A 14,583-nucleotide genomic window follows, 5' to 3' on the forward strand; every position below is an offset into this window, starting at 1 on the left:
TCCCGGCAATAAAAAAAACAACAACAACCAAGAAATAAATCACTGGTGTACTTCAGCTCCTCACCGGCGGCGTCTTTTCTTCCTTTTTCAAAAACACCTGTGTTTATTTTTATGAATATTTTACCTCTCACGGCTCGTGTGCCTTTGTCAGAGTCTTGCTGAGGTGTGTTTTTTTAAAGGCAGCAGTTATCCACTGAGCCTGGACTGTAGTGTGTTAGACCTGAGGGGAGGCACAACCTGCAATTTCCCCAGCAGCCTTTGTTGGCCCCCCAGAATGAAGCCTTACAGGATAATCAGCACTTTAAGACGGTTACTCCCACAACACCGTCAACTCGCCTGTCACAACACTCTGACACAGTCACAGAGAGGGGGCAAGGGAGGAGGGGGGAGTCAGCTGGATCTGTCAAAGCCACACTTTGGTTCCGCAGCAGGAGGCTGGATGCTATATTTACCATCTGCAGCCTCCTGAGCGACGCGGACTAAACCATACATCCACTGTACATTACTCCCAACGTCTTTCCGTCCCGTTTGAGCCCACGTTACGTCCACGCCGTTTGTTTATCTCCTGGTTTCTGTCTCACCCTTTTCTCCTCACCCTCTTCCTCTCCGCGCGTGCTGCTCTGTCTCCAAGCAAAGTGGCAGACAGAGTAAAATATTAATTACCAAAATCACTGCGCTCCCACTCTGCTTTATATTCATGCTGACGAGATAACAAGGAGCAGAGTCGACATGCATCACAAGAGCATGTTTTAAACACACACACACACACAGGAACACACACACCGATTCAGCCAAACATCCAGACACACATCCATGGTGGTTCCCTGAGTAACAAAATGGTGAAGCACTTGGGGTGTTACATAATTTTTTCCAACTGTGTTGTGCTCATTATTATAAAAAAAATGAGATTTGATTCACAAATGTACAAATATTTTAGATCTCTTTTAATAATTTAATGATCTTTTATAGGTGAATATTCTCTTCTTAATGTATATAATAATAATTCTCCAGGGACTTTTTTTTAACATTCACTTAATAACTAAAAATATTGAACTAATATTTACCCCTATTACACCCTGAATCAGTTGCCCTTGCCTACTCTTATTTTTATTTTTTAGAATATACTGTGTGTTTTGTGTACATGTTTCCGTGATTGATTATAAGTGTGAATAAAATAGAGACAAAGATTCCATTACTGTCATTTAAACGTCTGGAACACACTCTACAATATGATTTATGTAGAGCTTTAATTCTCAGATCTTCACACACAATAGTTGTTCCATAGATACATGAAAAAAAACAATATATCACAGTGATCATCAACTGGTGGCCTGCGAGCTGAATCCGGCCCACAACTGGATTCCAAAATTGTGAGGATGAGAAAAAAAACATATTGTGTTGTCTCCACTATTAAAGGCTGAAAAAAGTTTTGTAATAAAAGTTTAAAAAAAAAAATTGCCCCCAGAATGTGTATCCAGAGAAATTCTGAACCGATCAAAGAGAGTTTTAGTAACAATAAATATTTTTCAACTAAATATTCAGTATTAAAAATCAACAAAAAACGCATGAATGACTCATTTAAAGTGAAAGTGTTTCCTTCATCCATACAGAGTCTCTGTGAGAGGAGCTGCGTTGCCCAGAGGAAGAAGAAAAAAACATGGTGGGGCTTCTGTACGACTCTCAGGGAAACTAAGACTCATTCATGGAAAAAAAAAATTGCTTATGTTTGCTAAAATTGTTCATGTCTCCTGGATGCAGATGGGATCCAGAGGGGAAGCTATTTTCATCTCGGTGTGTAAGTGCAGGGAGAGGACGGAAGTGTGACAGCGGGAAGAGAAAACACTAAAAGGTTAACTATGGCTATTTAAATACACTTCAAGTCCAGTCAACAAACAGAGATTTTACTGACTGTATTTATGTCATTAAAATCACTAAAAGTAACAGATAAAATACTAACAATAATAGCATTTAAAAAAATGTAATCAAAGGTGTGTTAGTTTACTTAAAAGGAGAGAATCATGAGACTGTGGTGCAAAGGAAATCAGTGGTGCGCAGACCCCGTTGTTGTACGTGAGGTTTAAATGTTGACCGTTGTGTTAAATGTATAATCAGATCATGTCAGTATTATTATTAATACGACCAAAAAAGTATACACACACAAACACACACAGTGTCGACGACGACCTGTGGCAGGGCAACTAGCTTCTAAAAGTCCAGAAAAAAACAAACTCCTGGTACTTTTTTGTTACAAAAAACAACAAATATTTGAGTTTTTCAGTCAGCAGATTCACAAAGCAGATTCGGAAATTGTCGGTGAATTTCTAATATATATTTCCGCTCACTTTTTGACATCTTTTAATCCGACCATTAGAGAACCATTACAGTCACATAACAAATGAGATCTGCTGTTCGACACGCCGTATGACAAAGTGTAAAAAAAAAGAAAAAGAAGAAGAACAAGAGGCAACAGGAGAGGAATAATGGTGATGTAAATGTGTGTGAGAGAGAATGGGTAAAAATAAAGGTTTGACAGGAACTATAAATAGGACATATACTGTTTTTTGTGTAGATACATGTATGTGTGTGTGTACATTATATATATATATATATATATATATGAGCGTTAGTAGCAGCCTCATTTTCTCACATGCAAATGAAGGCGTCGGCGCACAGATAACGAGGCCCATATTTCTACCTCCTCAGTGGGGCCATTATTTATTGATGTTCTGCATCTTCCTCCCTCTCTCCTTCCCTTTCCTCTCATGCCTCCCTCCCTCCCTGCTTCCCTCCCTCTCTACCTCCCTTCCACTCTCACCGTTCCTCCATCCTCTCCCTGTTGCTAGGGTCTCCTCGCTGCCACCCTGTTAAGGATCCGCTGTAGTTTTCAGCAGTTATTAAAGTGCAGCGTGTTTACAGTCATCAAGGACAAAACAATGAAACCCAGCCGTGCCTGACGGAAAATAAACATGGCTGCAAATCGGTGCAGGAAGTGAAATCAATGGAGAGATTTTCTTTTCTTTTTTTTTTTTTAAAGGTGCATTTGTAACTAAGTTGCTAAATATAGCTGTTCAGTTGCTGTGAGTAGCTAATCACTACAGCTCCCAAACTTGTACAAAGTAGGAAATGTTTTCATGCTTCCTGAACGGATGTTTGAAGATTATTCCAGTTTTACTAATTATTGTTAAGCTGCATTTTTAAAAAAAGTCATTATAAGTTATTTATTCCCTTCTAATCGTCTTTTTTAAAAACACTTTTACACCAAACTACCTTAAAACTGAGCTTCTCCTGTGCAAAAAAAAAATTAAACTGCATAAACATTCAAGCTCGATGCTCTTCCTCCAGTGGGAGTTGACAGTATGGAGTCCATATAAAATCAAGGCTAATGAGCTATCGAGCTCATATCACTGTTTTCCTTCTGGCGGATCACTACAGTCTCATCCCCGGAGTCTTTACGCTTACACTCAATATCTGATGCTGATGGTCAAAGGCGGTGGGTTCTGTCTCCCCGCAGGACCAACACAGTGATATGATAGTGTGCCTTCAATAATATGCATTTTTTATTTTAAAGACCTTCAGCATTTGACCAAAAAAAAAAAGGTTTTATAAATAATAAACGATCAAAACTTGTCTTGGCAGCACTGGGTCTCACCTGATACCTGACTATGACGTTTTATAGACGGACAGATTTAGCTTAGCATTTTAGGTTTAGCCCAGTGCACAGGCCATGTGTTTGACTCTTTGTGACATTTCCTGTTTTCTGTCTTGACCACAGCAGCACTGGGTCTCACCTGATTCCTGACTATGACGTTTTATAGACGGCCCTTTTCCAAAGAAGGAACGCCACAGATTTAGCTTAGCATTTTAGGTTTAGCCCAGTGCACAGGTCATGTGTTTGACTCTTTGTGACATTTCCTGTTTTCCTTTTTTTCGGCACCACTGTAGCTCCTCTGAAGTCATTAGAACTTCACTGCTCTGCATTCTGGGTAGTTTCCACTAGGTGCAAAAAGGAAATAAATCTGGGATGCTTCGCATTAACAATGTGCTGATTACGCAAACTGCTCTGCAGACGACCAAGCTGAGGTTGTGCTAGTCTGGCTTTTCTAGAGTTTTTTTTTTTTTCTGTATTTTTTTCAGGGGTTAAAGCGTCTTGTGTGGAAACTCTCTTTGTCTTCTGGTCGGGGGTCCAACAGTACACAGCTACTTTAGTTTAATATCCTGACAGTTTTACTATAATTACCTTAAAAAAAAACCCAAAAAACTCAGTGTATCGCCGTACCTATAGTATCGCAATATGTTGAAATAAAGAGCTCAACCTGTGATCCACGTCTTTGGTCATGAATCGCCATGAAGTCTTAGCCTTCAACACTGATAGGCAGTGTTGGACACGTTGGTTTGGCACCAACCGTCATACTTCAGTTTCCCTCCATCTCTGTATCATTGCAAATAGTTATGAATAGAAAAGTCACAAATGGAAGACGTTATTATTTTCTTTAAGAAATTGTTTTTGTTTTTTTTGTAGCCTGCGTTTACATTGAAATTCAATCGTCGACGTTGGTGGAATCACGTTCTGAACATCTTCCTCGTGCAATTGACAGTGAGTTGCCAAGAAGAATTTGAAAGAGAGAGAGTAAGAGGAGGGGGAGGAGAGAAGACGAGTGGATCAAAGTCTTGTGACTGTCACGAGAAGAAGAAGAAGAAGGAGAAGAAGAAGAAGACAAAGGAGAAAGATTGGGAAAATAACAGAGTAAATTCTGCAGATACTCTGTGTGAGCTGGAATATGCTTGGAGCTCACAAACGCAGACACGCCACACACAGTAACAGGCTTAAAATAGGACAAGAAAAATATCTGTGCATGAGCAAAAAAAAAAAAAAAAAATTATAAACTGCGCATTAAATTTAGCACCACATAAAAAATGTGTAAAAAACAAAAATCAGAAAATCAGCAACGTTGAACACAGCAGTGTGATTTAGGGAGGGAGAGAAAGAGGCAGTGAAAAGGGTAAAAGGCAAAAAGGGTAAGATTGGGGCCGGAGGGGGCGGGGTTGGGGGGTAAATAGTGGTGGAGATAACAGTCCATGTCTGTGTTCTACCCTCTTTTCAAACCTTTATGCAAAAAAAAAAGAGGGGGTTGCATCTGCATTCAAAGTGGGAGCCCACTCAAGCCTCCCTTTGCTCTCCGTCTCTCTGTGCTGTGTACATTAAAAAAAAAAAGTCTGAGGAGAAAGAAGCAGGTGTCAGCCAATTAAATATATACACTTTCCTGGCTTTTATTCTGCTGCACACTTAACTTAACACGTATGAATAGCAGCCTCTTAACTCCATTCAGTTCACACTCAAAGCAGCTTTTATTGGCACAGCCCATGTGAAACAACCGCCACTGCAGCTCTGGGGTAAAAAAAAAAACACCCACCAAACAACAACAACAACAACAACAACAAAAACACCCTAGACTTTGTTAACGTGAGCTGAGGAAGAGCCACAGTCCAGAAGTGTAAACACTGAAAAACTCTGCGTGAGACCTGAGCCACCCATGACTCCTAGTGTTGGTTCTGAAAGGCAGAAAGAATGAAAGAAACTAAAAAAAAAAGAAAGAAACGAACACAGAAGGATGGATGGACAGACGGTGTTGATGACACTGCAGTTTTTGGAGCTGGACTTTTACTGCGATTTACGTTTTTGTTGCAATATATTTTATATCGTCTTTGAGAAGAAACTGTAAAAATAAAACCAACAGACAACAACAATCAGATCTAGAAGGCTTTAGTTCTAATGTGTTAAGGCTTATCACGCATGTCTAAAAACAAAATATAAAAATATATAAAACAGAAGCCCAAACAATGACAAACGACAGAAGATCTAGGATAAAAAAAACCAGCCTACAGACCAGAAGGCTCTGGAATGGTTTAGTGCTGCATTTAAGGGGCTTGACTGAAGCCGAAGGAGAGATTGTGAGATACTAACTCTAGAGACGTGAAGCTGACTAAAAAAAATTGCACCGATTTGTGATTTTTTTTCTTGCTTTCTCATTGGTTTTTGAAAATAAAAAATAAAGTTCAGTGGAGATGTGAAGCAGGAGCTGTGAAAGTGTCGACGTGCGCTGGCTCGACATTAGTCCTATTTACAAAAGTGGGGCGCTGCAGAAAAAAAAAAAGAAGTTCGGAATCCACTCACTAGAACAGTTCACCTTTGTCACATTTTGTGGGAAAATGTAAAAAAAAAACAACAAAAAATGGGCAGAGACGAATCAACACCACCACAGAAAAGCAGGAGCTTTCACTTCTGAGATGTTTAGGTGGAGGAGTGTGTGTGGGTGGGTGGGTGATATGGGGGGGTGGCTACAGCTCGGTCATGTTTTCATTAAAAAGCAACGCTTCACTGTGTAATGCTAGCTGTGGTTTCTCTACATCAGTGAAACAGTATGAACCACTGCTCCCTTCATCTTTCAGCTCCCTCTTCTTCTGCCGCCTTGTGTCACACAAACTGAACGTCAGGAAACTGGAGAAGGACTGGAGAAGGTGTGGACGGGGCAGACAGAGGTAGAGGTTAAGGGCAGGAGGATGGATGACACAAAGCAGAGTCTAGTTTCCCTGCGACAGTGCGACCACATTTATTCTGCTCCGATGACTTCTGCTGTCCCAATTTGCCCTGTGTGACTTTCAAGAGTAAACACTGGGGGGAGGGGACGGCGGGGCAGCCCTTTAAAAAAGGGCTGAGTGGACAGCGAGGGGCGCTGGAATAAAAAGCCAACAGTATGCGAGAGACATCGTTTGCATACATATAACTCAACGCAACGCTGCGGAGACGCCATGTTCTCCTCCATAAAGCCCGTTCAAACCAGACGGGCCGACGACGACGCCGCGTAAAGCTAAATGTCCCGTCTCGGATAGAGACGGTGCCGAAGAGAGATTAGGCATCGGCAGGAGCATCAGAGGAGACGGAGGACGGAAGGGAAAGACGACGGGAGCGGAGGAGAGAAATGGGGAAGAGATGTAGAAATAGGACTCCATTATTCATGACGTGTTTCATGTGCTCGGTGACATCTGGGACAGCAGTGATAATGAGAGTCTCCGGAGAAAAACACACACACACACACTCTTCTCTCTTACACACACACAGCACCCTACCACAATGGTCCAAAAACCTACCCTCTAGTGTTTCTCTCATTAATGTATCTTCACTTCAACAACAAAGTGACTCGGTCCTTCCCTAAAAGTCTCTCAGTAAAGGTAAACACTCAGCAGCCGCTCCACCGTTGTTTTGACTCCACTGGCTGCGGACAAGGGACGGAGTTTTTTAAATACACACACAGTGTGTGCACTTGCTATTGTCTGTGTATGTGTGTGTGTGTGTGTGTGATGCAGTGTGCTACAGCTTAGCCCATAGCCTGGGGCACCGAGCTGCATTAGTGGCACTGAGTGAGCGGCCTGGTCCCTCCCTATTAGAGTGCTGGTGGCAGAGGAGTGTCACTGCCCAGCAGGGAGAGAGAGAGGGAGAGAGAGGGAGAGAGAGAGAGAGAGAGAGAGCTTACTGCTATAATCATAGTGTGTTCATCAGAAATCCCTTCATACAAATGCCTATAAATACACTAGAGATAATCAAATACTCATAACGGTCGCCCGTGTACCAGAGTTAATCCACGCAAATCAACATTCATCAGTGGCATCATCATCACCAGCCATTCACCGTCACCGTCTCCACACCATCAGAGTCGCAGAACAAAGGTCACTGATTATTGTCTGTTAAAGCCAAAGCACCGACCGTCATACTTCAGTCCCCCCCCCCCGCCATCTCTGTATCATTGTAAATAAAAATAAAAAGTAAAAAAATGTCATCCCAGTAAACCTCCAGAGCAGTTTCTTCTTCATGAGGAGGAAAAAAACAAACAAAACATCCAACATCCTATGATCTGACAGCTCCTTCAGTATGAAACCAACCTTGACCTTTGAACGACGAAGCTGGTTCAAAAAACAAAACTGTCAATAATGTTGGCCCAAGATAAACAGGAAGTGATGGAATGGTTGTCTTTTGAGGAGATTTGCTGATTCGTAGTATTTCAAAAAAATAATATGTCCACTCTTTAAAGACGAGTTGTCAATATAAACGCCATCACTCAGTCTCTGTCACAGTGGAAACCACGCCGGCGTCTCTGAGCCGTCCACGTCTCTGCCCGCCGCGGTCAATCACGGCCTCCGTGTTGATCTGACCTTTGAGCGTGTGTTTGGACGGCCGACGCTGAGGCCAATCAATAGGTCTAATTGAGAGGTCGTGTTAGAACACGGCTCTGGGATTGACCACCGGAGATCCCGTGTGATCCGGCGTCACGTCTCCGTGACTTCATCAATGACATTGTAATTGAAAAATAAGCCACGTCGCAGACGTGACGTCTTCATATAAATATGTGACGTTCGCAGCTCTGTCTGCTAGCTTCCTGGCTAATCCATCTAAATACATATAGAAACAAAGATATACTCAACCGCCCTGACACACTCTCAAACGTCTTGAAGGGTGACACTGGGTCCAGCCTTCCGTCAGAGTGATGCGCTCGCAGGGGTTTTCCCTTCCCTCCCTCTTTCACTGATTGACACTGATACACTGATGAATGTACTCATAGCGCATGTCAGTGTGTGTGTGTTTGTGTGTGTGTGATGGAGATAGAGAGAGTTAAATAAAAAGACAAGTGAGAGTGGCAGTGGGGCAGCTATAATGTGTGTGTGTGTGTGTGTGTTCAGTGCACGTGAGCAGGCATGTGTAGCAGTGTGTAAATAGTCAATAATAGTCGACACTTGTCAGCCCTCTGCTCTGTACACACAAAGCCTGCAGTTGAACCATTGTTGAAATCCACCCCCCCCCCCCCCGTCATGTCAGCTGACCCCCCCCAACACACACACACACACACCCGTGCACGCGGGCCTCTCAAGCAGGGGTAATTGTGCCTATTGTGCCCCTGCACACAAAGGCAATATGCACACACAAACACGCACATGTTTTCTGCTAATTAACACACCCACCCACGTGCCTGCTCAACCTAGCTGAGTAAAAGATGGCTGCCAGCTCCCCATCTGTTCTGCCCCCCCGCCCCCCTCCCTCTTCATCCTTAGCACACTGGGGCAAATGTGGATGGAGCAAAACAGACATTCACCGACTACACTCTGAAGACACGGAAACAACAAAAATACATTGTTTTGATTTGATTTTCTTTCCAGTGAAAATGACAGGTACGCTTCAGGAGCTAACGTTACGCATCAAATTATTCTATAAATTGGTTTTTGCTGTTGTTCAAATAAACCCATTCATCGCAAATTCAATTTAAAATTTCGCGTTTCTCCACAAACGGCTGACACGAGAGGCTGACGGTTAGCTGCGGCTAACGTTGCTGCCATATGGCTGCATGTGTAAGGGTATGATCACAGCACCTTGTGGACATATGAACCACATTCCCCACAGACCTGTGTCCTGCTGTCGGCCACCTGGGACAGAGGACAGGAACGGTGAGGAAGGTGTGGTGTCCGAGGTTCAGGTTGGGGTCGAGTATTCGCTGGACTGCAGGGAAATGTCACCGATATCTGATTCTTTTTAAACGACAGTCGTGGTGATAATAAACCTGACTCCTTCAAATCAGACCCAGGGGCCAAAAAATTAAGTACAGATCCAAAGTTTTTCAAAGTGACCTCAGTCTTATACAACTTTAACATTCATTGAAATGAGACGGACACAACAGAGGTGTCTTAGATGTCACTAACTAGTCAGTTAGTTTACTAGTCAGATTTAGATCATCAGATTGTTTAACTAAGTCTAAGTCCTCCTGAACCTTCCTGCGGTTAATGAGTCCACTGGAAGGTACCAACCGCCCTGACCGGGCTTCGAACCTGCCCAGGAGGTGAACCCTGGGGTTCCACACCAACGACAGAGCCAAAGTGCCACTATTTCTTCAGCATTAGTAGCAAAAACCTATGTAAAACGTGACTAATCTGATCAGTTCCTGGCTGTGTTTGGTGTTTTGTCCTGACTAGTGATGAGGAAGCTCTGATTCAGGGTCAAAAATCTGGGACTTGAGCTGCTAATATCACTGGAAAGGGCGACTCCTGTCAAATCCCGTCCTGCTGCATTAACCAGCCTGAGCTTCAGAAGACGACGACGACGACGGCCGTCGCCCTGTAGAGTGCGCTCTAATGTATCCTTAGTTAATGTTTAATGACTGCTCCATATTCAGGCAGGTTCACGCAAAAAAAGAGAAAAATCTGCAAATGGCTTTGTTGTGTTACTGGTGTCGGTGTGTGTGTGTTTGAGAGAGAGAGACAGAGAGAGAGAGAGAGAGAGAGCGTGCAGAAAGCACATTTGTCCACACACTCTTTGTAGAAGTGAGTGTGTGTGCATGTGTTAAAGCAGTGTTTACAAGAGTCGGCCGTGTCCCAGACAAGTGCATCTATTAATGTAGTCCTGCTCCGAGTGCACGAGCGCAGATTTACAAACACACACACACACACTGCTCTGCAGCTCCAGGTCCCTCTGCCTTTGTCACCTCCCTCCTGACTGCACCTGTGTGAAGCTTTATGACACCAACTTTACCTTCACGGCACAGGAAAACCAAGCACTTTAAATGTTTTAGCAGAATGTCTCCTCAGAGGACTGCTTCTGAGCTGAGACGGTTTTTGTTTTTTTTTATGCCCGGTTTTTATGCAGGAAATGATTTGTTATTCAGCTTCGGAAAATATAAAAATAATTCCTTCTCTGGAATGTGGGTTGTTTTTTTTTATTGTTTTTATACAACATTGTGTTTTTATGTTTTACGCAGAAAATGTGAGAGGTGGTCAACTATACAGCCAACCAGATATGATAATGTTCCCATCATTAGATGAAGCTGAAGTGATGGTGGATGATGCAGCTCCATTCATCATCATTATGGAAATCCATACACATACAAACCTCACTTCCTGTTTCTTGTTTATGGCATAAAAGTAGCGTCTCTGTCATAAATGTGCAGGTGTTTCAAATTAACCCCTTGTGTCTGGTGTTTGCGTGTGTGTGTTTTCTATTAGCGTGCTTATGCTGAGCCATGTGACTCCCAGTGGGGGCGCGGCGGGGGGGGTGGGGGGGCTCCAGGGGCAAAGAATTGATCTGTAACATAGCCTGTAAATGACCTCGACGACCGATGACACCCACTACCATCCGTGTCCACAGTACGGCTGGAAAACTCATCCTAAATCATCTTTCTCTTCCCAACATTTTTTTTTTAATTTAAGGCGACGCCAAAAAGGTTAAACATTAAATGCGTCGTAATAATTATTAACAGACGGTGAAAGTGACAACGTTCCAAACGCAGCTTTTACTACACCATTGTTGCAGAGATGAGTTGTTTGTACAGGGTAAGCTGTATGACTCTACATGTTGTCAATGGAAATGTGAAGCCATACATATTCTAATAAAGGAGCAATTGATTTTTTTGGAAGCGTGTTTACTCAGTTTATTACAAACCACTCTGCTGCTCACCGTCAGCGTTGTATGAATTTGTCTGTGAAAACACACACAGAGAGAGAGAGAAGAGCTAACGGTGTGGCAGGTGAATGAGGAAGCGTGGCTGGGTATCTTCTGTGGACGACCATGTGGCTGCAGCCATCTGCTGGTGCAGTCTCTATTCATCAGAGCTGCTCATTAACTTTCTACTCATTAGACTCACAGCCTGGATGTAGCAGCTACGCCCTCTCTGTGCCCTGCTGCTGGTTTTCCAGCAGGTCCACGAACGCAGCATCCCCTCGCATCCGAGCTTCTCCCTTCAAGCTGCTCTCATTGTTACTCGAGGCTCTCGCGTACACACAAAAGCCAAACTACGAGGAAGGACTAGAAGTGAGGAGGAAATAGGTCAGTCCGCCCGTACCTCCCCCTCTCACACCCTCACACTGTCCTGGCTGGACGAGAAAATGGGGCAAGCGCGGGGACAGACACACACACACACACACACAGACGCTCACGCAGACGTTGAACGTGTTGGGGTTCAAAGGGCGTGGCCTTGTTGTCGACCCCTAACTAGCATGTGATCGTGGTACCGATCAGAACGTGTACCTAACGTCTGCTCTAAGGAGTCAACGCCTCCTCCAAAATAACCTTTGGAGCAAAAATGTTAAAGTTTACTCACAAAACTCTCTCTAACACTGAATCAAACGTAGGACTAGAACTCTTGATTTTAAAAATCACCAGATAAAAACCAAATATATAAAATACTTCACTGATAATTCCCTGCTTGTTGCGTTGGCGTTCAGGCCACCACGTGTCACCAGAGAGAAAAGGCCACAGGATGGTGCACCAGACCCACACACCCATCAATACCTGGTTTGTTTCTTCTAATTGAAACAGTCCAGGGTATTTCCCATTACGTTTTCTCTGCTTGTGCATGTGATCGAGCGAAGTGAAAGAAAATCACATAATCAATGCCTTTGGTTAATTTAAACTCCAAACTTTTCCTGTTCTGTTTCTTCAGGCGAGTGTGAGAGACAGTGACGTGCGGGACGGGAGAACACCTTGTCACTTACATGTGGGAGATCTTTCCGTCACAAAATCAATTTTAATTTGCACGCCTTCATTAGTCCTGTCCAGATAATCCTGTGCTGGACAAAGGAGTAAAGGGAGGAGGGGACGCAGGATCTGACACAGGTTTTCTTCCAAAGATATAATCACGTTTTTGTGCTTTTTTTAGAGCTCATTAATTTTATTTTTGCTTCATGCGTTCTTTTATTTATCTATTTAATATTCTTTGATCTATATTTGTATATTTTATATAATATTATCTTCTTGTCATTCTTTATCTCCTATGTTCTAGCACTTTTTGAATATTATTTTTTAAGTTTAATTGAAGCCATCATCACTTTTTTCATGTTTCATATACATTTTTCAAACGTACTATTTTTTAAATATTTTTTAGAAATGATACAATAACATGATAAGTATGATAATTAATGATATTGAAGAGTATAATGACACAATTACAATAAAAGTGCCATGTGTTCAACAGAGAAACAGTACTGTAGCTGATTGGTTGTGAAGATGATGATGTCACTGTGTTGAATCACGTGGAGGTCAGGGTTAAGGGTGAACAAAATCAAACATCAAAAATATTGACTCTGTGTGTGTGTGTGTGTGTGTGTGTGCTGCCTCCGCATATGGAAAAAAAAAAAAAAAAAAATTCAGTGAGCAGCTCATCATGTTCAGCATCTGATTCTCACACTCACTGCTCATCAACTGACCCATATTCCCCCAATTACACACAGGCTCAGCCTGATGACTGCAGACGCAGCCACAGCTCAAACATGGACAAACGCACTAATGTATGCAAAGGGGAAACTGGACATTTTCTTTTTGTCAGTTATGATGCAGCAATGGTTACAAACGCTGGAAAATGTCAGAAGTCCAAGATACACAAAATACAAAATCCTCCAATCAGAGAAAAACAAAGTATATTCAAAATGTTTTTTTGAATAGAAATTTCCATTTCGCATGTTTTCGTTTTCGTTAGCCGTTTGGAAATTTCCTTTTCGCATGTTTTCGTTTTCGTTAGCCGTTAGCTACAGCCAGTGAGGCTGTGGTTACAGGTAGTAACTGTTGTAAACCTTCAGGTTTAGGTTAGAGTTGGTGAAAGCAGTGAGATAAAAGTCAACGGAGGGTCCTCACGAGGAGCTGCAGTGTGCATGTGTGTGTACTGATGCATTGAGCAGAAACACCATAAAGAGACGTGTGCATAAAAACCAAAAGTGAACGGCGGAGTTCTTTTATGTTGCAGCTGTCTGCCACGATAACAATCTCGGAGAACAAAGAAGCGACGCGACGCACGCGGCTGTAAAATAAATACTGTACGTTACCGTGAAAACAAACACCCAGCACATATTGAGAAATTTGAAAAAATAAAAAACAAAAAAAAAAACTGTAAAAACCTTATTGCATGTGTGACACAGTGTCTCTGTGTTTTGCATACATATAATATAAAACACCATCTGCCAGGACCTGAGGCCGTTCTTGCCCTACTAGCCTCCTTGCTTCTCTTCTTCTGGCTCAGATTTTTTTTTTTTTTTCCTCTTTTCTCTCCTCTCCTTCCTTTTCGCCAACATTCACATTGTCAGCGTTTTAACGACAGACAATAAGCACGCATTTGTCTCTAATTTACTTTGCAATGCTGTATAATCACGTGGTAAACAAACAAACCACAGACACCCGGGAAAGTCTTGGACACTGCCGTGTCTCTTTCAAACACACATGAAACTCACACACACACACACAGAGAGCACATACAAACGAGGTTAATGAAGATGAATGCGGGGGCACCATCCTATTGACACGCTGCTTTTCTAATTGCGGCCCTGTTCTTCAAGGACGACGCTGCGCTAAGACAAGCAGGGAGAAGACAGAAATAGATCCGATGAGGAGAAACTGAGGAACAGCAGCGCAACTCGGAAGAGAGTCCCTGTAATGTGGTGTCAATCATAATTATAACGTGAGGGAGGGCGGCGTGTGATAGGAGGAGGGAGAGGTAAAAATAGTTAGATCACAGAGGAGATGGAGAAATGTCTGAGAAGAGGGTGGCGGAGGCAGAGGACTGG

The 14,583-nt window shown here is 42.8% G+C and overlaps 1 protein-coding gene across 1 annotated transcript in view; it reads right to left on the reverse strand.

The window, feature by feature from the left end:
- Nucleotides 1–9,355: 9,355 nt before the first annotated feature.
- The window catches only part of LOC103395569 (Down syndrome cell adhesion molecule-like protein 1 homolog), a 17,802-nt gene continuing 12,574 nt past the window's right edge, over nt 9,356–14,583 (reverse strand). The window contains exon 4 of the mRNA XM_025065865.1: nt 9,356–9,468. Coding sequence (XP_024921633.1) covers nt 9,356–9,468 — 113 coding nt within the window. The remainder of the gene's footprint in view (nt 9,469–14,583) is intronic.

Source organism: Cynoglossus semilaevis, chromosome 19 (genome assembly GCF_000523025.1).
Source record: "Cynoglossus semilaevis isolate Cse_v1.0 chromosome 19, Cse_v1.0, whole genome shotgun sequence".
Taxonomy (NCBI): domain Eukaryota; kingdom Metazoa; phylum Chordata; class Actinopteri; order Pleuronectiformes; family Cynoglossidae; genus Cynoglossus; species Cynoglossus semilaevis.